This window comes from Scardinius erythrophthalmus (genome assembly GCF_964197995.2).
Source record: "Scardinius erythrophthalmus genome assembly, chromosome: 22".
Taxonomy (NCBI): domain Eukaryota; kingdom Metazoa; phylum Chordata; class Actinopteri; order Cypriniformes; family Leuciscidae; genus Scardinius; species Scardinius erythrophthalmus.
In genome coordinates this window covers 7329633-7356667 of record NC_138242.1, presented here as the reverse complement: position 1 = coordinate 7356667, position 27035 = coordinate 7329633, and the positions used below count along the sequence as shown (strand labels likewise).

Here is a 27035-nt window from a genome sequence, read left to right as displayed (position 1 = left end):
AACTCACTTTTTGTACACAGTCGTGAAGGTCTTCTTCCAGGGTTGTAATACGGCGGGTTATCTCATCCATTAACTGAGCTGAGAATTGAGGATCAAGTACATCAGGAGGTGGTGGTGGAGGAAGTGGAACGTCCAGTGGGGCCTCAGAATCGTTATCCTCTTCGGAGTTGATGTACAGTTCACTAAAAGTAGTAATGAGCTCTCGTACAGGATGTGGATCTCTTGACATATTACAGTATAATTTCCAAAACAAAATGTAAAAAAAATATTCTTGAAATTCTTAACTTGCAAAGAGTCCCTGTTCGGGCGCCACTCTATAACTGTCCCAGCTGCTTAGAACTGATAGGTTACAAAATAAAAGGGGGGGATCATATTTGCAAAATACCCAGGGAAGGATATAATATATTTCAAGAAATCAAACAAAGAATAATGGAAAGAAACAGCCAAAAAATCTTTTCAAACATATATTGAGGCATAGACAATTTTCACATAAGCACATACTTAACAATTACCAGCCAAACAAACTGTCCCAAAAAGCAACCGTAGGTGATCATAAGAGGATACCAAAGTTAATGATAGATAAGCGAGGTGGCAAAGTCAATTTCCTCAGGATAAGAGCAGACTTGTCTGTAGTGTTTTAAGTAGTCACATAGATGTCCTTCCTTGGCTAAGGGCATTTCTGTCTCCAAAGGGAATCAATGAAATAGGTCATCTGGTAAGAAGTCCAGTAGCAACATGATAGCACAAAAATCCTCTACAAGAAAAAGAAATACAACAAATCACCTCCTCACCCATAAACAAACAATCCATTTAAAAGAAACAGGTCTCCAACTAAATCAAAACAAAATAAAACAAAACATGGTATAACCTCATAAACTTACATTTGGGCAGCAAACAAACAGTTTCCCAAATCAGGATTTTTCAAAGACAGCAGTCAACAGCATGTGGCAAATCACACTGGGCATAATTCTCTTCTTCTTCTTCTTCTTTCCAATTTTACGGCGGTTGGCATCCAGCTTTTTGGTGCATTACCGCCCCCCTCTGCTCCGGAATATGGATCAGATAATAGATTTTATAATACAACTTTGTCCATTCTCTTTCCTACACTTACATAACACTCATTCCCCTCAAATAAACACTCACACACAAAACACACTTTAATTATCAATTAAATCCTATTGAAAAGTCCCGCCTCCCTTAAAAATAACATCAATATTCTACTCTGTGTCCCATTTACTGCGCTTAATAACCCTTTTAATGTAATCTCCTGCACCCCAATCTGCCTCAACTTATTCTTCATTACCTGCCTCTGCATTTCATATCTCTTACAACTCATAATTATATGCTCCACTGACTCCTCTTCTCGACAACCCTCACACAACCCTGTCTGGTGCTTCCCTATCAACTTTAGTGTTTTATTCAGTGAACAGTGTCCCAACCTTAACCTCGTCATCACAGACTCTTCTTTCCTATTCCCACTTCCCACCCTGTCCCCTTTAACATTTCTCTGAATTTGGTATAAATGCCTCCCTTTCTCCTCTCTATCCCACTTCTCTTGCCATCTTTTATTTATTTTCTCCCAAATTATGCTTTTAACCTCTGCTTTACTAACATTAACCTGTACTTCTACATTCTCTTTTGTTAGCGCCCTTTTAGCCAGCCTATCTGCCATCTCATTACCTGTAATGCCAACATGTGCTGGCACCCACATAAATTTAACCTGACATCCCATATGACTTAACCTTGTGTTTAATTGAAGTACTTCATACAGGATATCTTGCCGAGCTTTTGAATGGAATGACCTTAAACTTGCCAAGACTGATAAAGAATCAGAACATATTAAAACCTTTTCCTGTCTTACCTTTTCCACCCATTGTAAAGCAATTAAAATTGCCATCATCTCTACTGTATATACCCCTAAATTATTAGATGTTTTTTTACTAATTTCTACTTCTTTCCCTGGAATTGCCACCCCAAACCCTGTTTCTTCTGTCTCTGGTTTTTTAGCACCATCTGTATAAATCTGCATAAATTCACTATAGTTCCCACCTACTCTATTGTTAAATATTCTTTTCAGATTAACTTCTTCCATTTCTTTCCTTTTCTCCTCATGCACATACCAGTCTACCTCAGGCCATGTCATCTTCCAAGGGGCAATCTCTGGAAAAACTACCGTAGGACTTATTCTAAGATTAAATACTTCTAACTCTTTAGCTACATTATTTCCAATTCGACCAAAGTTTTCCTTTAACTTTCTTCCATTTTCCCAGCAATCCTGCAATACTGCTTTTGTAGGATGCGAGTCATTATGGCCCTGCAATCCAGCCCAGTAATTCGCCATCAGTTGAATCCTTCTTAATTCCAGTGGCATTTCTCCCATTTCCACTTGTATGGCAGTTACTGAAGAAGTTTTAAAAGCACCACAGCAAATTCTTAAAGCTTGATTCTGAATAACCTCCAACCTCATTAAAAGCGATTTAGCTGCAGACCCAACCACTATACTACCATAATCTAACACTGATCTTATCAGAGCCACATATATACTTTTAAGCGATGAACGACTGGCACCCCACTCTCTTCCTGTCAAACATCTCATCACATTAATGACTTTCTTGCACTTATCTTCCATTTTCTTTATATGTTCTGCAAATGTCAACCTTGCATCTAAAATCACTCCCAAAAACTTAATGGAATTTACCCTCTCTAACTGTCTCCCATACATCATTAGCTTAATTTCTTCCTGAATTCTTTTCCTGGTAAAAAAGACTGTCTGAGTCTTTTCTATTGAAAACCTGAATCCCCATTCATAAGCCCATTCCACCACTTTATCTATTGCTTTCTGCACCTTCCTAATTGTATACTCTATATTTCTTCCTCTTTTCCACAATGCCCCGTCATCTGCAAACAATGATGTTCCAATGTCTTCTGAAACATTTACAAAGACATCATTTATCATTATAATAAATAACAAAGGACTTATCACACTTCCTTGAGGTGTCCCGTTCCCAACCTCATATTGGCTTGACTCTTCTGCCCCTATTCTTACTTGAATTTTCCTACCAAACAGAAAATCTTTTATCCAGTTAAACAAATTCCCACCTATCCCTATTTTATCCAACTTGATTAATAACCCCTCCTTCCACATCATATCATAGGCCTTTTCAATATCAAAGAATACTGCAACTACAGTCTCTTTATTTACTTGTGCCCTTCTTATTTCAGTCTCTAATCTTACTACTGAATCCATTGTGTTCCGTCCCTTTCTAAATCCACTCTGACAACTTACCAGTAATCCTCTTTTCTCTATTTCATATGAAAATCTCTCTGTTATCATCCTCTCCATTATCTTACACAAGTTAGATGTTAGAGCAATTGGTCTATAACTCATGGGTTTACTTGGATCTTTGCCAGGTTTCCTAATTGGAACCACTACTGCTTCTTTCCATGCACCTGGCAGTTTTCCCTCCTTCCATATCTTGTTAAATACCTCCAGTAACTTTAATAGTGATCTTTCCCCAAGGTGTTTTAACATTACATAACACACCTGATCCTTCCCTGGAGAAGTAGGCTTTGCTCTTTTGATCGCTCTAACCAATTCCGCCAGAGAAAAAGCCTCATCAATAATACTACCAGTCTCTTCCTTCCTATTTAACGCATGCATATTTTGATTTAAAGTTACTGACCTTCTCCTTCTCTCTTCTTCTGATAAATTTTCTGAACTGTGTATCTTTGTAAACGCCTTTGCCATTATTTCTGCCTTTTCCAGATTAGTGACACCTATCTCCTCCTCTAATATCAACACTGGGTACTCCCACTGTCTCCTATCTCCACCCATCCTCTTTATCATTGACCATACCTTACCCACAGGTGTTGCTCTTCCAATTTCATCACAAAATTTACTCCAACTCGCCCTCTTTGCCTGTCGAATAGTTCTTCTCACTTCTGCCTGCGCTTTTTTATACTGAATTAGTGACTGCATGTTATGATCCCTCTTTACTTGTTTAAACGCTTTATTTCTTTTCCTCACTGCCTTTTGACACTCTTCATTCCACCAAGGCACCAATTTTCTATTACCTCTATTTTTCCCTTTAGGAATAGCTTCTTCCGCTGCCATTATGATTGCTGAAGTAACTTGGCTATTAATCTCCTCTATACTTCCAGCTATATCAATCCTAGTCATTATTTCTTCACTCATCTTCTTGAATTTATCCCAGTCAGCTTTTTCAAATATCCACTTTGGGATCCTTTCTTCTACCCTTATTTCTTGTCTTCCACCTACTCTGCATATAACTGGGTAGTGATCACTACCCAGAGTATTTGTTTTCCAGACCTCCCATCTAGTATTTCCAGCCAGATTGTTAGACACTAATGTTAGGTCTAATGCTGATTCCATTCCTGTTACTAAATTTATCCTAGTTCCACTTCCATCATTCAGACTGACCAATTCTCTCTCGTCCATCAATTCTTCAATTATCTTACCATTTGCATCTGTTTGTACTCCCCCCCACACAGGGCTATGAGCATTAAAATCTGCACACCAGACTACTTTTTGTCTATCCTGACCTTGAATACTTAATAAATGATCAATCATCATCCTTTTACATGGGTTATAATAGTTGATAACACTTATCCCCTCCCCTTTTTCCCACACCTCCACCGCTATATATTCCTGATCATCTCCCATTTCTATTAACCTATATGTCAATCCAAGCTTTATAAATGTGGCACACCCACCTCCTCCTCCATCAAACCTATCTTTCCTTAATACAGTATACCCATGTATTACAAAATCAAGATTTGGTTTCAGCCATGTTTCCTGTATACACATCACATCTGGTTTCTCTTCCAATTCATTTATGAAATGCTTAAATTCTTGACCATTAGCCATTAAGCTTCTAGCATTCCATTGTAAAAGAATTACCATTAAAATGATTAACCAACCCATGATGCCTCTTGACTTGACTGAATAGTCAGGTTCTCTCTCACTTCTTCCCATGTCAGCCCTACCAGTCCCAAATGATTAACTGCAGCTTTAACTATCAACTGGATTTTTTCATTTTTTGATTTCACTTCTGCAGTGCTATTTATCACCCCTGCTATGAATGTAACTAGATCTCTTTTTCCCACATACAATCTATCATTGGTTCTTTGATGTTGTACTTGTTCTTCCATAACCACTGGCTCTCTCATTTCATCTACCCTCTGTTTTGACACTCTTACAGCTTCAGCATAGGAAATCCTTTTCTCCACTATTATCTTTTGAATATTAGTCTCCCGTCTCATAATTTCACACCCTCCATATGCCACATTGTGGGCACCTCCACAACTGCAACACTTTGGTGGAACCCCTGTACCACACTTCCCATATTCATGGTCTCCTCCACATCTAGCACACCTTCTCTGCCTATTACAATTCTTTGCTGTGTGCCCAAATCTCTGGCAGTTAAAGCACCTCATTGGCTTTGGTACAAACATCCTGACTGGATAACTCATAAAACCCAAGAATACTTTCGTTGGAATATGTTCTCCTTCAAATTCTACTGACACCGTTTCACTATCTCTCATCACTCCTTCCTTTGCTGACTTCAATCTTTGTACATTAAGTACTTTCCCTCCTTTTATATTCCTTTTTATTTCTTCCATGCTAACACTCATTGGCACCCCCGTTATCACTCCTGTGCTTCCACCTCCCATCCGAGCTCCTACCCTTCCTGTATTATCCACCTTGCATTTTCCTATCTCTTTAACTTTTAGCGCTTTTTCCATTTGCACTGCATCAGCACATCTCACCAATAAATTGCCATCATTTAGGACCTTTGCATATTCGATATCCCCTATCTTGTTTGCCAGAGTTGTTGTTAGCACTAGTGGGCTAACTTTCTTCATACTCCCCTGGTTCTTTTCATTAAATCTTATTATGACTACATACTTTTCCTCTCTTTCTTTTAGAACCATAACTTGCCCCTCTTCTTCACTTTCTGTGTCATTATCTTTCTCATTTCTTACTCTTTTATTCCCTTTGATTCTTTTATCATTCATCCGTCTCCTACCTTCTTCCTTTTCTTCATCCTCTCCTTCATTATACATATTATTCCAGCCACCTACCTCTGATCCATTCACGGAGCAGTCGTGCTCAACCGCCTTTTCGAAAATCCGGCTATAGATTCTCACTGACAGTTCAACTAACGTTCGATGTGTAGACTCACAAACAGGAAGTCCGTTCCGCCCGCTGCTGTGGATGTGGCTGCACTTCCTGCTTTCAAGATCACGTGACTCGTGTGACCGGCATAATTCTCCTTCTGCTACTTCCCTTTTTAAATCTACACATGGAGTGCTACTAGTGACCCCTAGTGGCTAGGATGAACATAGCCCCCAGAAAAAGATAGCCTGCCAGGCTGTGACTGTTACAAGGTGGTCTGGTTGAGGAGTAGATAGAAGCAGTGCTTAATTTGTAAAGTGTGAGGTCCCGGAGCGCAGAGGGGGGGTGGATCCGGCTACTCAAAACGGGGGTTGGAGGTAACGGAACAAAAAAAAATTACACTGCCTATAGCTTCTGGGGCAGCTCCAGAGAATTTTTAACGCATGTGCTGAGGGGGTGCTAGATCATTGACGGGGTGCTAGATCATTGACAGGGAGCTGCGCAAAACTTGGCCACTAAATATTTAATATTCAATTATTTTAATGATCACAATTAAAGTTTTAATTTTATTAAATTGAACAAGCGCAACATTCAGCATTCAATCAAATATTCTAAAAGATGTATTGGCTATTATTAATAATAATGTTATTTCAACATAATATCTCGTTATTTCGACATAATATGTGTGCGTGCAACAAGCAAGATGTGCATTTGTAAATCCGGTGACGCTTGTATTAATTTTCATTAATAAACTAGTGTTTTCTGACAGTGTCAGCTACAAAGATGAAGTTGACGATCGCCATATGAACGCGCGTTACGCGCCTATAGAGAGAAATGCACATAATGGATTAACATAGGCTAATCAGAGAGTAGCCTTTTTCTTTTCGTTTTGAATTATTTCGTTTAAAGACATTTTAAGCTTTGTGTATTTGATGTATTTCTCATGTCTGTGTGAGGCATACACTGAGTTTCGTTAAGTTAGGATGAGATGCGCTCCAGTTAACGTGCAATGACCGCGCGGGCGCCTCCATGATTATTTTCTGTTATATTTGCTTCTTAAATCCAGGCAATTGGTTGATGAAAAATTGATTAAAATTAAGATACAATTTATACAAAACGAAACGCTTTCTACAAAACAAAACATAATGAAGTGGTCAAAATCATGTCTGACCCACTCGTCTCATATTGCGCATCCTATCTTACTCGTGCTGTTCACTTTTCATAAATCAACATAGATGGAAAAAAAACCATTATAATATTTTAACAAATCTGAAACTAAATGCGCTTATTTAATGGCTTCAACAGTATAGTAGGCCTACATACTCTTTATTTGTACAAATTGCTGCACATTCATTTAATTCTGAATTTTGCAAGGCATTTGTTCAAATCAAATTCACGGATAATTGTGCATACATTTATTAATCATTATGATACTAAAATCATAACAAAGTAGGCTATGCTATGTACAAAAAATAAGATGAGCCCAGAATATGAACGCAATTACACGTTAAGCATTTCCTCCCATAAGAACGCTTAATGTGGTTTAATGCAGATTAGAATGTCCCCTTATTATGTCGAAATAACGAGATATTATGTCGACACTACTGTGTCCACCTTCTCCACATTCTTGATCAGCGGAAACAATTTTTGCTTGTTTGGGATCTGACTAGCCAGCGTATTTGAAAAAGTTAAGCAAACTTTGCTGTCTTTTTGACATTTCATTGACATTTGACGTAATTTTTGACATCGAGGCTAACAGCAATCTCAAAACGCATCGAAAATGCAAACACAAGATTTTTGTAGAACTTCAATGGGGAATACAGACTAACCAGACAAATAACAACATTGAACACTACACAAGGCTAATTTATTTATTATTTTTTTTTAATTTAGGCAATTCATTTTCCATAGTGACACAGGAGGTACCGGATCCAATAAAAAAGGTTCCGGATCCAACGTCGGAGGTGACGGAACATGTTCCGGCGTGTTCCGGCTCAAATTAAGCCCTGCATAGAAGTACAAGTTTGGTGCGCACAGACAGGACAGAAATCATGAGTTAACAATCGCAATTTTGTCCGGTGGAAAATTGTGCTAAAAAGTAAAATGTCCTGGAAACGTTTGCGTTGTCCTGGAAAATATTTTTTCCTCCTTGTGGATGAACGCAAACGGGTTAAACATTTTACGCATGAATGTCTGTTTTCAGCTGCCTTCAACGGGTAATATCAGAGACAATTTATATAAGAGACATGCCACTTCCTCAATCCTCAATAGAACTATATAAGGAAAACCCGTAACGGCAAAGATGGCGGTTGTATGAACATGTCCCGCCCCTCCCGCTGGAAAGCCAATCATCTGCTTTTAACAGTCAAGCCGCGAAACATTTAAACCTATCGTCTGGTTCCACTGACGCATGCGCACAGTTGAGGTTTTGCGACAGCGGAGACGATTTGGGGACAGCGAGTTGTTGTGTGTGCAAGATCAGTGACAGGGCACATATTTAACTGAAAGAACCATATGGAAAGGACAAGCAGGGAGAGCCCCGGCCGCGCGCGCGCACTCTCTTTCTCTCTTTCCGAAGCCAGGCGAACGTGTAAACAAGACTTCACCGTCTCCAAATTAAGCGCTGTCTTGCTCTCTCTCTCCCGCACGCATATTAATAAAAATAAAACGACATGATGGTAAAAGGTCGGAAGACCAAAGTTTCATGTTGGAGCATTCAGAGATTTTTTTCCCCCTGAATTACCGCTGGGTGTGAATTGTGCTAAAATACGTTGCCTTATCTTCTCTGAAATGCGTTCCGCACATTCAGCCGACATAAAATTACTCTCTAAATAAACGAAAAAACCTATCCAGTGATGTAATGTTTTTTGTGTTGACACTAACCTTGGGGGATGTCCATGTCCTAACTGCTGAGATAATCACACAACCGTATGACACGTCCAATTCGCGAACTAATGATTCATTTGAACCGATTCATTTTAATGAATAGTTAAAGCAACTGATCTATACAATACATTGTTATTACTGATAAAGTGCAAACCTGCTTATATTTAAATAAAGGAGAAAATATTGACATTGAATATGCACAACACCGGCATTCTGGATAGAGACGTAAATGAAGTTGGTGTCGTGAACCCTTGCGCATGCGTAGTAAAAGTATAACCTGTGGGGGAAAAGGCATTTTAAACCTTATTTTGGGGCAAAGTCATCAAACTTTTTCAGCGATTTTTATCATATTTTACTGCTGTTTCTATACATGCAGTTTTTATGTCCCAGTGACCAGTGAAAGTGCAGTTCTGACTCTCTGCCCATTCATTTAGATAGGAGCCTGGTCTTGTTAGTCCGAAATAGCTGCCCAGAGGCGTTGCCAAGATGGCGGCCGAGTGGCACGACTTGCCTAAAAGGACTTTGGTAATATTGGGCTGGAGCGCTTGTCTGCATTCATTTCTGCATGTAGCCAGCACAGCGCCCCATGTGACAAAAACCTGCCAATATGTACGCATTTTGCGTAGCAAGTACGCAATTTGTCATCTCAGTACGCTGGAAGGACTTGCCCCTCTAAACTACGGACATGTGAGTTCTGTGGTAAATGTGCACGTGCGGTACTCCTGTCTGATAACACGATGCAGTAGCGTGGTGAAGCAGTTTCAGCTAATCATTGTAGAAAAGCGGAGAGTAACGAGTCTACCGAACCGACAACGTAACATTCCCGTCCCTCTCCTCCTGCCCTCTGCCTCAGCAGCACTGCTCTACTCAATGCCACTGCTCTACCTCACTCTCTGTACCCCGTTTCCCATTCGCTGCAGTTGGGCTTAAAAAGGTAAACTGTGTGTGTGTGTGTGTGAGCGGACCTGCCAGCTTTTGGTAAATGTGAACCGTTACATGTAAGGTTACTTTCACTGTGGAAACATTCGAGCCGAAGTCTAAGTGAAAAAAAGAAAAAGAAAGTTTTGGGAGGTGTTTTTTCTTAGCAAATCTATCAATCATGTTCAGCAGCAGACCTGCTGAACAAGTGTGTGTGTGTGTGTGTTTTGCAGACTGTCGACGCCATGTGGAGGGCAAAAAACATTTAAAGATTATGGCCAGTACAGTACAAAATGTCTATTTTCTTTATTAAAAGTATTGTAATAAAAATATAGGTTTTATTGTTTTTTTTTATAACCAATTTCTAGCCAGTGAATGAGGAAATTACTGCATGCAAAGGAATGGAGTTGCAAAAGTCTGCAAAAAAAAGCTGCACAACACAAGTGGTACTCAAAATATTTTGACGAAGTTGGCAGGTCTGGTGACGCTACCAACCAATCAAATGGCATATTTCCTTAGAACAGTTCTGCTTCCCAGTGTTTTCATCTGTCTTTGTTGCTTGATTTATCGATTTTTCAGACCCAAGTAAGGATTTATTTATCCAAAGAAGGGCCAAAGCTAGCGACTCTCTGTTAAAGAGTGTTGCTGTATCGCAGTATATCGAGTGAGAGGTTTTTCTCCCTCTCTCTGTTGAGTGACAGAGGAGCAGTGGAGAGCTGTGGGCGTGTCGTCACTCATACCTTTGCGTGAAATATATTTTTGGTTTTAGTGGAGCCGTAGCGACTCAAGCGAGCACGACGACAGCTTCGAGATAGCGACGGGTAACAGGTAGTCTTACCGGGCCACATTCCACTCAGTATTTCATACTTGTTCTATTGTCCGACAGCAGAAACAAAAAACATGTGAATGAGAAAAACGTCATGAATTCAGCTCAATCACAATACTGTGTATGTGCACAGAGCCCCAACTTTTCATGGTGTTTTTTTAGCTAGATACACAGAGCGCAGAGAAGAGGCAGTGAGAACTGAATTGCATGTTCATTTTTTTCAGGTTCAATATGATTGTTGTGCTAGCGAGAGATATGAGTCTAGTCATCTACCCTGAATCTTGTTTCCGGATGACTGGACTAACCTAAAATGACCAATACTGGAACAACAAAGTGCAGTTTAGCATCTAACTATGTGAAATAAGCAGTAATGTTTTGTGTACAGTAAGTATAATACATAGAATATGAAAGATATGAAAAAGCTAAGGTATGAAAAGTAGGCCTAATTTATTGAGTAAACAGTCAATATAAGCAGTATTAGACTTTCAAATTTGTGTTGTTGTCCTTTATAGGCAGGAGTTAGTGAAGATGTCAGGAAGGAATTTAGAAGTCCGATAATAGTTAATATTTTCTAACGTTAGTGACTGATTGTGAATACAGCTTGACTGTGAGAGTTTGGACTTTTAAACTGATATCAGCAAGTAAAATAGCAGTGTATGAACTAAAGTAGAGAATAACTTCTGTTTTTAGTAGTGTGGCATTGCAAGTAGAGGAAAGCAGGTGGCATTGTGAAAGACAACAATCTTTGCACAACTATAATACAGATATAACGGTATAGGTACAATATCACATCTGTTTCAAAATATATCTCGATATGATAATATCGGTATATCGCCCAGCCTTAGTTGTGATAACTTGACTCACACTGTAGCAACTGAAAAAGTCTTGAAAATGTCCTGGAAAAGTCCTGGAAAATCATTTCAAGAAAAGAATGGGAACCCTGTAAGAGGATGCTTAGGTAGCTAGCTTGAAGCCAATGGGGCTGTCAGTAATAACAGGTCCAGTCTAGTCACTCTGATGTTAAGGTCTTTATTTTCCTTCCAAATCAGGTATTGGATATGTGTGTATGTAGGGGTGTATGTGTGTGAGCGTGTGGTTTCTACAAAGAACAGAAATACAATGTTTTAGTTTACAATAAACATAACATTGAATTCACAGGAAATAAAGTAATTTAAACAATACATGAGGCCATCTACTCATACTATAATCTCAAATACATATGTAAATAACTAAAGAACATGCCTAAGCAGGAAATACAGCAAAATAAACACATTTAGGATAAACTTAAGAAATACAGAATAATAGTTAAGTGTAAAACAAAAGCACTTACATGGTCAAATACGCACACGCAGGAAAAAACAAGCAAAGGAGAAAGAACTCAGTCCTCTGCACAGTGCATCCATGTGCACCAGAATGAAGGTAATAATGTGAGGTTTGAAAATAGTTAAAAGTTTTAAAGGCATTTAAGGTAACTACGTTAGTTACATTAGGCTACACATTCCGCATTCTGACACCGCAGCACGCAGCCTCTGCATGGATTGTACTATGTGAGGGAGTTCTCCCCTCCCCTCCTATAGAGTTGGTTGGGTCCATAGCCCGTCTTTTCCAAAACGTTAGGCTTGTTCGACTTGAACCGGTGTTGTGCCGAATTTCGACTCCCTGCCAAATTTTTACCCCCCTCGTTGAAGTCAGTACCTGATTGCCTAATCCTAATCCCTCCCCTAATCCTAACCCCTCCCCCACAACTAATCTAAACCTACCAGTACTAGGGGGGTAATAATTTGGCGGGGGTAGAAATTCGGCACGACACCGGTTCAAGTCGAACAAGCCTGTTTTCTCAGGTAGGCTACCGCGGCACCGCCAACCGATAGCTGGGCCGGCCCTACCGTAATGGTACGCGTCAGGGAGGATGGATGGGAGGAAGAGGCCAGGAGGTATGGAAGCTTGTTTCCGCCACAGAATAAAACATTTTAAAAGATAATTGCAACTTTTTATCTCACAATTGCGAGTTTACATCTCGCAATTCTGACTTTATTTCTCAGAATTGCGAGATATAGTAACGTCAGAATTGCGTGAAATAAAGTTGCAATTTCGTGTTATAAAGTCAGAATTGCAAGATATAAAGTCAGAATTGCGTGAAATAAAGTCGCAATCGCTTCTTATAAAGTCTAAGTGAATTATTATTTAACCTTTACATTATTTGTTGAACCATGGTATTAATACAAACTACACAATAGTAAGAGCTGAACTGTTGCTTCATTTATCCAATTTGGAAAAAGTGCTAATTTGGAATTCCACCATGGAAAAAGTGGGCCGGTCTTGGGCCTGAAACTCCCGGGCTGAAAAGTGGCCTCTCTCCGGCCCTGGGTACATACATTTCTTGGTATATTATAACAAAGTGAGGTAAATATTATTCTATTGTGTCAGGCAGGACAGATATATGAGAGCAACATGTCGACTTCAATAGCAATGATAACAGGACCTGGGTGAATATCTTCACGTAGATAGTGACAGGACGTCATCTGCCAGACATCGAAGTAGATTACTCCATCAATATCTCTGAACATCTCCTGCATCACTGTATTCAGCTGCATTGTGTACCAATCACTTTGAAAAATATCCTGTAACAACACAGATCAGTAACAGACAGTACTGTAAGCATTAATATTAACTTGGTTTAGACAAACTACATTGTTTGTATTTTCTACCAGAAACAGCGCTGAGTAGGTTACTTAAATATTTGTCTGTCACCTGTTATAACTGACATTAAACTTTGACCTTGTAGGTCTATCTAATAGGGGGGAAACATGGAATAGTTAATTAAATTAAATAATAAATGATTAATTAATCTATGTTTCCTTATGTTTTATGCTGAGCTCTATACTAGTCTCTATTATTGAACAAAAAAGCTATTTATAGCAGAATGTCCAGTGAATGGTGACCATTTTTTCATGGGAAAAGTAGTTACATTTAATTCTGTTTCTCTCACAGTGCTTGAGTCATATGTACTACTTTGCTTATACTCTGGTACCCATCCACTTTCATTCTGCAAAACCATGGAAGACAATCATAAAGGTTTGTAATGATAGGATATCACTGAAACTCCTTTAAGGGATGGAATTTTGCATGAATTGGATAATAAAGTGTCACCTTATCCCATGCATATTTGTGTTTCTAGACTTTAAATATAAAGACAGCAGGACAAATGTACCATTACAAATACAAGACAGAAAAATGATTGAAAATGGAGTAGGATTGGACAATGAGCAATTGTACCTTAAATCCTGCAGTGTTTCCAGACTTGATGATGACGGTAGTCTCTGGTGCACGACTCAACAATGCAACAACAGACTGACGGATTTTGGCCACTTCATGCACGTAAAATGTTATAGGGTGAAAAACCAAGTGGGCAAAGAATGTGAAGACAACGACTGCATGAGGACCACCAGCTATTTCATCAATATCATTGCTAATATAATGCAAGTCAGTAATGGACATTTTAGAAAATCGCAAAGGAACACCGTGTGGCCTCCAGTGAACAATGATATTATTTTTCAATTCTACAGCCATCAGGGGTCCACCAGAATGAGGAGTGTGGAGGTCCATTCTTTTTATGTCTAAATAAGATAAGTAAAACTTAAATCAGACTCATTGCTTTATTTATTTCTTAAACAACTTTGCAAAGCCAATTTTTATTGTACACAGCAGCCCCCTAGACATATGGAAATATGGCACTTAAGGAATAGTACACTTAAAAATTGTAATTCTGTCATCATTTACTCACCCATATTGAATGTTTGATGAATGTTGATGAGTAAATGATGACAGAATTTTCATTATGTGGTGAACTATCCCTTCAAGATGCACTGACTCATTTGCATGTCTCTGAATGTCATTGCATTAGATGCAAACAAATTATTTTAGAATTTCTGCAATTACATGTTGCAATGAGAAAAACAATTACAGTGTAATTTTTAAGTGTGACCTATTTAAGTCTTTACAAACAATTGTCACTTGATTTAATATTAAGTATCCAAATGCTTTTTGGGGCTTCTGTATAGTTATATTACTTTTATGACTTCAAGTCTTAAATAACATGAGAACATTTTTAAATAATCCCCCGCCACCCTCCCATCAATGTCATTTATGAACAACTTGCCTGGCACTTTTCTTTCTAAATACTCAAACCACTGCCTTGTAGTGGAGTCTCCCATCAAGTAGACAATCTTGTTTTTAAGACAATTTCCCATTTGTGAAGAATTGAACTTTTGGGTGTTGCACACAAAAGAATTCCAGACATCTTTCAGATAAAACCCTGCAGGAACTGGTGTCGTCATGCCAGATCTGCATCTCTCCATTGTGCCTAAAGCAAAGAAACATTTACCTGAAGAGACTGTGACGTAATTATGGAAATTCTTAATTCTCTTGCAACTAACTACATTTGATTTTAGATTATATCGGTCCTGATATATGAACATACCAATTCCTGTAGTGTTGGGAAGGACATTTATGATTTGTGTGTTTCCAGTAATAGCAACATTTGTTAATGTCCTGTGGAGAGAAAAAAACCTTTTCTGCAGTTTTTCTAGTTTTTACAATTCCTCTGCAATTCATTTTTAATCCTTTACCACTTACTTTGTGAAAATTTGCTTCTCAAAAGGATTTAATGGGTTTTCCAAACCTCCGTAAGAGTGATTAACCAGTTTGTCACAAGAAAGTTTCTTTGGTCTCTCACACTGCCACACCGTCCCTGTTTTTATATCCTTATACTCACAGCAGCAGTCACCTTTACTCCAACTTCCATCTGCACCCCACTTAAGATTGCATTGCACTACTTCACTGATCCTGGTTTTATTGGGTCCTGGCCCTACAAAGTAGCCATTATAGTGGCTGCGTGGGAATGAGGACGCCCTGTATTTTTTAAGAATCTGCACAAGCTCACTGGAGTGCTCTAGACGTACATAAACTTGTGCCTGACCTTCCCAGGGCAGAAGAAGAGCAACAGAGTAAGTCCCATTACAGTAATCCACAACCTCCCCGTACACACTCGCCTTCAAGAAGAATAGAGAAGGTTAAGTATAATGCAGAATACTAATGTCTGTAGGTAAATCCAATTTTAAAGCATATAAAACTTTAATTTATAAAATGTTGTAAATCAACCATTAACAGGCAAATAAAACTCAACTAATCAAACTCAGTGTCTTAATTTTTATAAAAAGAAATATTATAAAATAATATAAAACAAACACACCTTTAGCTTTGAATTGAATAGCTTTGCTTGGAAAAAATCTCCTCCATATCTTTTCAGGTTCTTGTTGTGGTCTCTGGCTGTGATGGTAACAGAGATCTTTTCTCCCACTTTGTAACTTTCCTTGAGTCCCACGATAGAGAATGTTGAGTGGACTGGGCTTGTGCTCTGATCCAGCTGAGTGATTTCTTGATCTGGACCGGGCCAGTCCAGAGCCTTCTGTAGCCGGTCCCACTCCTCTTCACTGATTCCCATGTCATGAGCGGATATTGCAGATGAGGAATTATTATTTCGAGGAACTGGTTTAGGTCTGGGGGGCTGAAATGGTCTTATTTGGATCCCACCATTCAATCCCCATAGAGCCTGGGAGAGGACAAGAATTTTAAATCGACCAAATTCATTTTTTTTGTATATAAATTATTTATTTATTGTAGATAAAGATCATTTCTGGATAATACTATAAAAGTTATGTGGATCTCATTTGCCGTTGGTGATATCATGCACAAAGTGTGAATGGGTTAGGTCCTACTAGTAGTAGTAGCCTTTATTGTCACTTAGTCACAAGTACCAGTGAAATTAGCCATCAAAGCCAGTAAACCAAGCCATTAGCCATCAAACCTGTCCATACAAACATACATACAATATGACAAGGGGGTAGACAGGACAGGAAGACAGAGCATTGAGGAAAAAAATACAGCCTAACATGAGGAGAGGTGAGGAGAAAAAAAGGCAACCCCCAGACTATGCTCCTGTAAGTCAAGTCAAGTCAAGTCAAGTTTATTTATATAGCGCTTTTCACAACACAGGTTGTATCAAAGCAGCTTCACAGTAATAAATTAGAACAATACATCAATGTTTGTTTCTAGTGGAACGTCTACGTTTGGTAATGCTGATCAATAGTATCGTTGATTGATTAATTAAATTAAATATCCCCAAATATCCCCAACTGAGCAAGCCAAAGGCAACAGTGGCAAGGAACCGAAAAACTCCATCAGGTGACCTAATGGAGAAAAAAAAACCTTGGGAGAACCCGGGCTCAGTCGGGGGCCAGTTCTCCTCTGGCGTTTATATGCTAGAGGTCGGATTTAACTGTAAGATTAAAAGTATTATATGAATGCCTGGCTGAAGAGATGCGTCTTTAATCTAGTTTTAAACTGGGAGAGCGAGTCTGAGCAACGAACAGTATCCGGAAGACTATTCCAGAGTTTTGGTGCTAAATGTGAAAATGCTCTCCCTCCTTTGGTGGACCTAGATATCCTAGGTATGACCAAAAGCCTCGAATTTAGTGACCTTAAAGAGCGCGATGGATTATAGGGCGATAGAAGATCCGTTAAATAGACTGGAGCTAAGCCGTTTAGGGCTTTATAAGTCAGTAGCAATACCTTGTAATTAATACGGGACTTTATAGGTAACCAATGTAGGGATGATAAAATCGGTGTTATATGATCATATTTTCTTGATCTAGTTAGAACTCTAGCGGCGGCATTTTGGACTAACTGTAGCTTGTTTATTGAGGATGCAGGACAACCGGCTAATAACGCATTACAGTAATCTAGTCTCGAGGTCATGAATGCATGAACTAACTTTTCTGCATCAGAAACAGATAGCATATTACGTAGCTTAGCAATGTTTCTAAGGTGGAAAAAGGCTGTTCTTGTAACATATGAAATATGATTTTCAAAAGACAGGTTGCAGTCTAATATAACACCCAGGTCTTTTACTGTAGAGGATGAAGTAACAGGACATCCTACTATGTTAAAGTTGTATTGTGAGAGGTTTTGTGGGTGGTTTTTTGAACCGATAAGTAGTACCTCTGTCTTGTCTGGATTTAATAAAAGAAAATTATGCGTCATCCAATCTTTTATATCTTTAACACACTCTGTCAATTTGGATAATTTAGCGTTTTCATCTGGCCGTGATGAAATATAAATTTGAGTGTCATCAGCATAACAATGGAAACTAATTCCATGTTTCCTTATAATATTTCCAAGTGGCAGCATATATATTGAGAATAATAGAGGGCCTAACACAGATCCCTGCGGCACTCCATAGTTTACTGGAGTTATGATAGATTTTTCTCCATTTAAATAAACAAAATGGTAGCGTTCAGATAAATACGATCTAAACCAGCTTAATGCTTGTCCTTGAACACCAGTATAATTTTGTAGTCGATCTAAGAGTATTGTATGATCTATAGTATCGAACGCAGCACTAAGATCAAGTAAAACTAATATTGAGATACAGCCTTGGTCAGAAGCTAAAAGTAAATCATTTGTGATTTTAACGAGCGCAGTTTCAGTGCTATGATGCGGCCTGAACCCAGACTGAAACTTTTCATAGGTGTCATTTTCTTGTAAGAAAGAGCCCAGTTGAGCGGACACAACTTTTTCTAGTATTTTAGACATAAAAGGTAGATTTGAAATGGGTCTATAATTTACTAGATTATTCGGATCTAATTGTGGTTTCTTAATGAGAGGTTTTATAACTGCCAGTTTAAATGTTTTTGGAACATAACCTAAAGATAAAGACGAGTTAATAATATTGAGGAGAGGCTCTTCCACTACAGGTAACACTTCTTTCAATAGCTTAGTTGGTATAGGATCTAGTAAACATGTTGTTGTTTTAGATGAAGTAAAAAGTTTATTTAACTCTTTTTGTTCTATAGTTGTAAAGCACTGTAATTGTTCTTGCGGGGTGATAATTGAGGCTGAATTATAAGGCGCGATTGAGGATTGAACGTTTACAATTGTGGTTCTGATGTTTTCTATTTTCTCAGTGAAGAACTTCATGAAATCATTGCTACTAAACTGTAATGGAATATTTTGTTCAGGAGACATCTGTTTATTTGTTAGTCTCGCCACGGTGTTAAATAAGAACTTAGGATTGTTATGGTTGTTTTCTATTAGTTTGCGTAGATGCTCAGCCCTGGCCGCTTTTAGGGCCTTATTATAACGTGACATACTGTCTTTCCATGCGATTCTAAAGACCTCTAAGTTGGTTTGTTTCCATTTACGCTCTAAATTACGGGTTTCTCTCTTTAGAACACGCGTAGTATTGTTGTACCATGGTGCTTTACTTTTCTCTCTGACCTTTTTTAATCTAATGGGCGCAACAATATCCAATGATCCAGAGAGAATGGTGCTCATAGTGCTAGTTAATTCCTCAAGTTCATCTGTTTGTTTGGGTTCACTGAGCAGCTGAGACAGATCCGATAAGCTGTTTGAAAAATTATCTATGGTGGATGGAAGGATTGTTCTGCCTAATCGATAACGCGGCGCAGCATGATATATTACAGGAGTACGTAATATGCAAGTTACCATGTAATGGTCAGTGACATCGTCACTTTGTGGAATGATATCTATATCGGTTGGATCGGTTCCATGTGATATAATTAAATCGAGTGTATGATTAAATCGATGAGTCGGTCCGGTAATGTTTTGCTTGACCCCAAAGGAGTTTAATAAATCTGTAAACGCAGCCCCTAACGCATCATTTTGATTATCTACATGGATATTAAAGTCTCCAACAATTAATGCTTTATCGAAGTTAACTAATAGGTCTGAGAGAAAATCTGCAAACTCTTTTAGGAAATCAGCGTAAGGCCCAGGCGGTCTATATACGGTAGCCAAGGCTAGAGATAATAGGGATGTTTTTCGAACATCTAAGAGCGTAACATTTAGTACAAGTACTTCAAATGAAATAAACTTACAACCCGTTTTCTGAGTAACATTGAGAAAATCTCTATAGATTGTTGCAACACCGCCGCCACGACCATTCAGACGGGGCTCGTGCTTATAGGAGTATCCTGCTGGAGTAGACTCATTTAAACCAAAATAATCATTTGGTTTAAGCCAGGTTTCAGTAAGGCAAAGTACATCGAAGCTATTATCTGTGACTATTTCATTTACAATAACTGCCTTAGGTGTGAGTGATCTAATGTTTAGAAGACCTAGCTTTAAAAATTGTTTTTGATTACCAATAGCAACATTTTCTGGTTTAATAACAATTAGATTTTTTCTAGATCCTGCAGTAGATTTATGATTTGATCTCACTAAACGAGGAATAGACACAGTTTCTATGCAATGTTCTACACTATTTATATCAGTTAAATTGATGCAGCAGAGACTATGATTTGGACTTTTGTTTACTAGTCAAAAGGTATTTAACATTTTGGAGATGTTATCTGACAGAAGATCCGATCCGAATCTGCTTGGGTGTAAGCCATCAGCACGGTAAAGCCTAGGACGCTCCCAAAACAGATTCCAATTATTTACAAAGAGAAGTTTCTGCTCATTGCACCATGACATTAACCATTCATTAAGCGCAAATAATCTACTAAACTTTTCATGACCTAGTCGGTACGTGGGAAGCGGTCCTGACACAATAATCGTTATATCAGGCGATGTGCTGCGTACCGTATCGATCAGATTCCTGAAGTCTTTCTTCAGAACCTCCGTCTGGCGCAGTCTGATGTCGGCCCCTCCCGCGTGCAGGACAACGGTTCCGACGCGCTCGTTCAGAATCTCGGGAACGTGAGCAGCGATTTCAGAAACACGAGCACCAGGAAAGCAGTGACTATGCACCTTACTTTTATTTAACGTAACGTGTACGTGTCGAACGATGGAATCGCCGATGATCACAGCATCGCGTTCTATTTCGCGAAGAGGGGAGAAGCGGTTTTGTGTGGATATCTCGAAAACCGGGAGGGTCGGAGAGAGTTTTCTTGGTCTAGACCTGACTCGCGACTTCCGCTGTGGAAAAATCCAGGCTTCGTGATGGCATGTTGGAGCCGGAGTGAACGAGACCATGGCTGATCGCGACCTCGACATTCGGGACCGATGTTGAGGAACGCACTGAGTAGACGAGGTCGGAGTCAGCGGGTTAGTAACGTTAATCTCTGATTTGTGTGCCTCGGCACGTGATGTTTCAAGAGCTAACCGCCGGTCTATCAGCTCGGCTTTTCTTACTAAAAGGTCGTGGATCTGTTTCTCAACAGCTTCCAGCTCAGACTGCACCGCGTGCAGCTCAAATGTGTCCTCACCTGCACCAAAAGGTAGACTACTTACATTTGATATATTCGCCATTTTAACAGATGGACAGTAAGTTAAGTTAGCAACGACGCTACCAGTGGTGCTATCAATATTAATACTAATTTATGGCTTAAGTCTTGGATATAATCCGTCTTTTCAGTGGTACGGGTGTAGAGTAGACGCACGATAGGCGAAAAAATGTTTGTTTGTAAATGAGTGCGGAGAAGACGCGTTCAGCCGTGATCCACGGACGTAACCTATAGGAGTATCCAGCGTTGGATCACTAGGCTTGAGACGCGTCTGCTCAACAATCTGCGTTATAACTATGAGGTGAGGAAAAGTAGAAAATGTTCGTTGTAAGTGAGTTTAAAGAGAAATCAAGAATTATAAATCAATCGATGGAGCTCCAAAGACAACAACGCGCTCAGACGCCACTGTACTGTAAGGAGTACAGTTTAGGAACAGTAAAAAACACCTCAGCAACATTAGCATATAATCAGTACACTCTGTCTACAACATGGACACACAAGACTTGCAACAGGGGAGTGGAGGGGTGGGGAGGGGAGTGGGGGGTGGAGGTAACCCAGCACGGGCAAGCAGCCATCCGGTCCTGCAGCCATTCTCGGTGCTGGTCAGACCCGCCTGTCAAACTGGGGGTACAAAGCGTTGAAGGCGAGGGATGGGGGGGTGATTGCATATCTGTACATGTAAGAGTTTGTGTATGTGTAGGCCTAGAGAGTCGCTACGCCTGGCATCCTAAATCTAGATGCCTCAGTCTGCAGGATGTCAAGTCAAGTCAAGTCAAGTTTATTTATTCACAACATAGGTTGTATCAAAGCAGCTTCACAGTATTAAATTAAAACAATACATCAATGTTTGTTTCTAGTGGAACGTCCACATTTGGTAATGCTGATCAATAGTATCGTTGATTGATTAATTAAATTAAATATCCCCAAATATCCCCAACTGAGCAAGCCAAAGGCAACAGTGGCAAGGAACCGAAAAACTCCATCAGGTGACCTAATGGAGAAAAAAAAAAAAAAACCTTGGGAGAACCCAGGCTCAGTCGGGGGCCAGTTCTCCTCTGGCGTTTATGAACTAGAGACCGGATTTAACTGTAAGATTAAAAGTATTATATGAATGCCTGTCTGAAGAGATGCGTCTTTAATCTAGTTTTAAACTGGGAGAGCGAGTCTGAGCAACGAACAGTATCAGGAAGGCTATTCCAGAGTTATGGAGCTAAATGTGAAAATGCTCTCCCTCCTTTGGTGGATCTGGATATCCTAGGTATGACCAAAAGCCTCCAATTTAGTGACCTTAAAGAGCGCGATGGATTATAGGGCGATAGAAGATCGGTTAAGTAGACTGGAGCTAAGCCGTTTAGTGCTTTATAAGTCAGTAGCAATACCTTGTAATTAATACGGAACTTTATAGGTAACCAATGTAGTGATGATAAATTTGGTGTTATATGATCATATTTTCTTGATCTAGTAAGAACTCTAGTGGCGGCATTTTGGACTAACTGTATCTTGTTTATTGAGGTAGCAGGACAACCAGCTAATAAAGCATTACAGTAATCTAGTCTCGATGTCATGAATGCATGAACTAACTTTTCTGCATCAGAAACAGATAGCATATTACGTAGCTTAGCAATGTTTCTAAGGTGGAAAAAGGCTGTTCTTGTAACATATGAAATATGATTTTCAAAAGACAGGTTGCAGTCTAATATAACACCCAGGTCTTTTACTGTAGAGCAGTGGTTCCCAAACCTGTCCTGGAGGACCACCAACACTGCACGTTTTCTTTGTCTCCCTAATCAAGCACACCTGATTCAACTCATCAGCTCATTATCACATGGGTTAATGAGCTGATGAGTTGAATCAGGTGTATTTGATCAGGGAGATAAAGAAAACGTGCAGTGTTGGTGGTCCTCCAGGACAGGTTTGGGAACCACTGCTGTAGAGGATAAAGTAACAGGACATCCTACTATGTTAAAGTTGTATTGTGAGAGGTTTTGTGGGTGGTTTTTTGAACCGATGATTAGTACCTCTGTCTTGTCTGGATTTAATAAAAGAAAATTGCGCGTCATCCAATCTTTTATTTCTTTAACACACTCTGTCAATTTGGATAATTTAGCGTTTTCATCTGGCCGTGATGAAATATAGATTTGAGTGTCATCAGCATAACAATGGAAACTAATTCCATGTTTCCTTATAATATTTCCAAGTGGCAGCATATATATTGAGAATAATAGAGGGCCTAACACAGATTCCTGTGGCACTCCGTAGTTTACTGGAGTTATGATCGATTTTTCTCCATTTAAATAAACAAAATGGTAGCGGTCAGATAAATACGATCTAAACCAGCTTAATGCTTGTCCTTGAACACCAGTATAATTTTGTAGTCGATCTAAGAGTATTGTGTGATCTATAGTATTGAACGCAGCACTAAGATCAAGTAAAACTAATATTGAGATACAGCCTTGGTCAGAAGCTAAAAGTAAATCATTTGTGATTTTAACGAGCACAGTTTCAGTGCTATGATGCGGCCTAAATCCAGACTGAAACTTTTCATAGATATCATTTTCATGCAAGAAAGAGACCAGTTGAGCGGACACAACTTTTTCTAGTATTTTAGACATAAAAGGTAGATATGAAATGGGTCTATAATTTGCTAGATCAGTGGTTCCCAAACTTTTTGAAAGCATGGCACCCCTTTGTAGTGTTTTTTTTTCCACGGCACCCTAACCCAATTAAACTAAACGAACATATGTACATACATACAATTATATCCAGATGAGCAAACAACAAATGAAGCATAAACAGCAGCATGAATTTATTATGAATGCATCACAACAGACATAATATGAGGCGAAACAACCCCTTCAGATGAATCATCAGTCCATTAATAACTGGACACACGTCAACAGACTGATTTTAACCAATTAGACTACTGTATGTGAGAATCATTGGAACAAAAAAGATTTAAAGATACTTAACTCTTTAAATAATAATAAACAACTCCAAATATTTTTGCATATGTTGGTGTTTTGATATGATTTTAAAATATGCTGTAAACAGGGCTAGCCTATTATAGTTTTGCATTTTGCATTAGTTTTTATTTTTATTTTGTTTTGACTTTTTGTTTTCAAATTCAGTTTAGTTTTAATTAGTTTTTAAAGTGGGTTTGCTAGTTTAGTTTATTTTTTATTTTTTGAAAATGCTTAGTTTTCGTTTAGTTTTTATTAGTTTTAGTATTAGTTTTAGTCTATTTTTTGTAATTTGGGTTATTTGTCAGGGGCAAGATTCAAAAAGACATAATGACATAACATTATTTAATATTTGAATCACAGCTTATATAGTGTTTTGACATCGACAACCAGAACCAAAAAGTGCATTTTTCCTCAAACTTGCGACTAGTTAACTTTCTAAAGAAGGCGCAATCGCTTCTCGGGTCGACAATAACACACTGACAAAATTATATTCAGAATTTAAATTTTTTTTATACCACTTTTTAATGTGTGATTGTGATTAATTTAAAGGCGTTCACGAGATAGAGATACCAACCTTCCGCGAACTTGCTTTCAACGTCGAACGAACACTCGTTCTCATGGAGACGCGGTGTGCACGGAGGGGAGAGGCTGTGTATGTGTGTGTGTGTGTGTGTGTGTGCGCGCGCGCGCATGTGAGAGACACATGAGTGACAGAGAGACGGAGGGAGAGCAGGGAAAGGAAATGCAGCTGAACGAATACGCTGCGTGTTTTAAATAGCGTTTTTTCCCACCTAGTTTTAGTTTTTTCGTTCGTTTTCATTAACGATTATAACCTTGGCTGTAAAAGGTTATTATATGGTACGATAGTTATTTTAGGCTGTTTAAATTGGAAAATAAAGCTGAGATTCTGCGGCGCCCCTAGCCAGTTGTTACGGCACCCCAGGGTGCCGCGGCACCCACTTTGGGAACCACTGTGCTAGATTATGTGGATCTAATTGTGGTTTCTTAATGAGAGGTTTTATAACTGCCAGTTTAAATGTTCTTGGAACATGACCTAAAGATAAAGATGAGTTAATAATATTGAGGAGAGGCTCTTCCACTACAGGTAACACTTCTTTCAGTAGTTTAGTTGGTATAGGATCTAATAAACATGTTGTTGTTTTAGATGAAGTGATAAGTTTATTTAACTCTTTTTGTTCTATAGTTGTAAAGCACTGTAATTGTTCTTGCGGGGTGATAATTGAGGTTGAATTATAAGGCGCAATTAAGGATTGAACGTTTACAATTGTGGTTCTGATGATTTCTATTTTCTCAGTGAAGAACTTCATAAAATCATTACTACTAAACTGTAACGGAATATTTTGTTCAGGTGACATCTGTTTATTTGTTAGTCTAGCCACGGTGTTAAATAAGAACCTAGGATTGTTTTGGTTGTTTTCTATTAGTTTGCGGAGGTGCTCAGCCCTGGCCGCTTTTAGGGCCTTTTTATAACGTGACATACTGTCTTTCCATGGATGTCAAGTCATTTATATAGCGCTTTTAACAATGTAGATTGTTTCAATCTATGTCATAGCGATACACAGCAGTTGCCATGGAGACAACCTTGATCAGGTCCCAGACAGAGTCAACAATCAGCAGGTGTCAGTGGGGAGTGGGGGAAGGAACGCAAGAGCGTCTCGCTGCAGTGCTCTTCCGGGGGAGTTGTTGTTGTTCCAGCAGCAGCCTCGGCCAAGGCCAGTGCTGGTAGAGGGGGGCCGAAAGCAGATAAGATTGGGGTTGTTTGGTCTTGGGACGAGTAGCCGCATTCCAATTTACACAGCTCCTGGTCCATTTTGGTCTCCGAAACAATCCATTTGCCTTTGCAAAGCTGTGAGCTTCTCCATGATGTTATCCATATTGTGGTTCATAGACACAGTCTGAGTGCTGACAGCTCTGCCCACTGCTTCAATCATGACGGGCAGCCTTGTGGGGCTTTGGACAGCTGTCACAGACTTCTTAATTCCTCGATAAACCAGGGCAATGCCTAATCCAACCAGCAGAAGACCTGTTATCATGGTTCCGAATAGGTAGATATCTTCAATGTCCTCCATGGAAAGAGCCGCCAGACACACGACCCGCCACCTCTCCCACGCGTCCATCGTGTAGCCAGCTGCGAACGTTCCGGCAGGGCAGTCAGGTTCCCCCGAACCCAAGCTTCTCGTCGAGAAGATGGTGTCAATTGCGTTGAGAGACCAGTTGATCAAATCCATAATTTCTTAGTTTGGAGAGCAGTGCGGAGAGAGTCTCTCAAAGTACAAGACAGTAGACTAGATGAGACGAGAGGAGCAAAGCAGGGGAGGTAAGGGAAAGGAGGGGAAGAAAATGTGACCGCCTTCGTTGAGAGCCAAAGAAGAAAGCACTAACCCTAACCCCCCCTGCTTTCACAACTACCAATGCTTAAAAACATCCCGAGCTAATGTTTGATGCACGGAATTTATTGTGTGGTTTTCCTAACCCCCATTTGGTAAATAGATTATCACGGTGGAATAGTTAGTATAGCATGCTATGCCACTGTCATCAAAACCTATTACAAAGCTATTCACCTTATTCCGGAAGTAGCACTGGGTGGCGCCATCCGCGTAATCTCACTTCCTGGTTTAGCTACTTAGCGCTTTGTTTGCCCTGGTCCAATCTGTTATCTGTCTTGATATAAGTAGATAGATAGACTATAATATTATAGCCAAATGCGTTGGCCTATGGTTATTAACTGCTGCAACGTACTAAAGTACATTTCACTTGAAGCTTTTGAAACAATGCCACAATCAAATTATTTAATAGCTGTGTCTTTCTAATAGCTATTACTTAGTTATGAAGATGTGCACAAACACTACTACATGTAAAGTTTGAAACATTATTACACCACAGTTTGTTTGAATCTAAACGCATCTACTAGAGCGTCTACAAGAGGGGATTGTAAAATACCAGGTAGAAAAAGTAGTTTTGGACAGTCAGCTTTC

At 39.3% G+C, this 27035-nt stretch overlaps 1 protein-coding gene across 1 annotated transcript; it reads right to left on the bottom strand.

Moving 5' to 3' along the window:
* Positions 1 to 13192: 13192 nt before the first annotated feature.
* LOC308682420 (NXPE family member 3-like) lies at positions 13193 to 26288 on the bottom strand (the record flags this gene model as incomplete). Its single annotated transcript, XM_081352129.1, has 7 exons — positions 13193 to 13390; positions 14046 to 14386; positions 14929 to 15132; positions 15250 to 15320; positions 15405 to 15820; positions 16021 to 16380; positions 25857 to 26288. The coding sequence occupies 7 exons, from the start codon at positions 26286 to 26288 to the stop codon at positions 13193 to 13195; spliced, it is 2022 nt and encodes a 673-aa protein (XP_081208255.1).
* Positions 26289 to 27035: the final 747 nt, after the last annotated feature.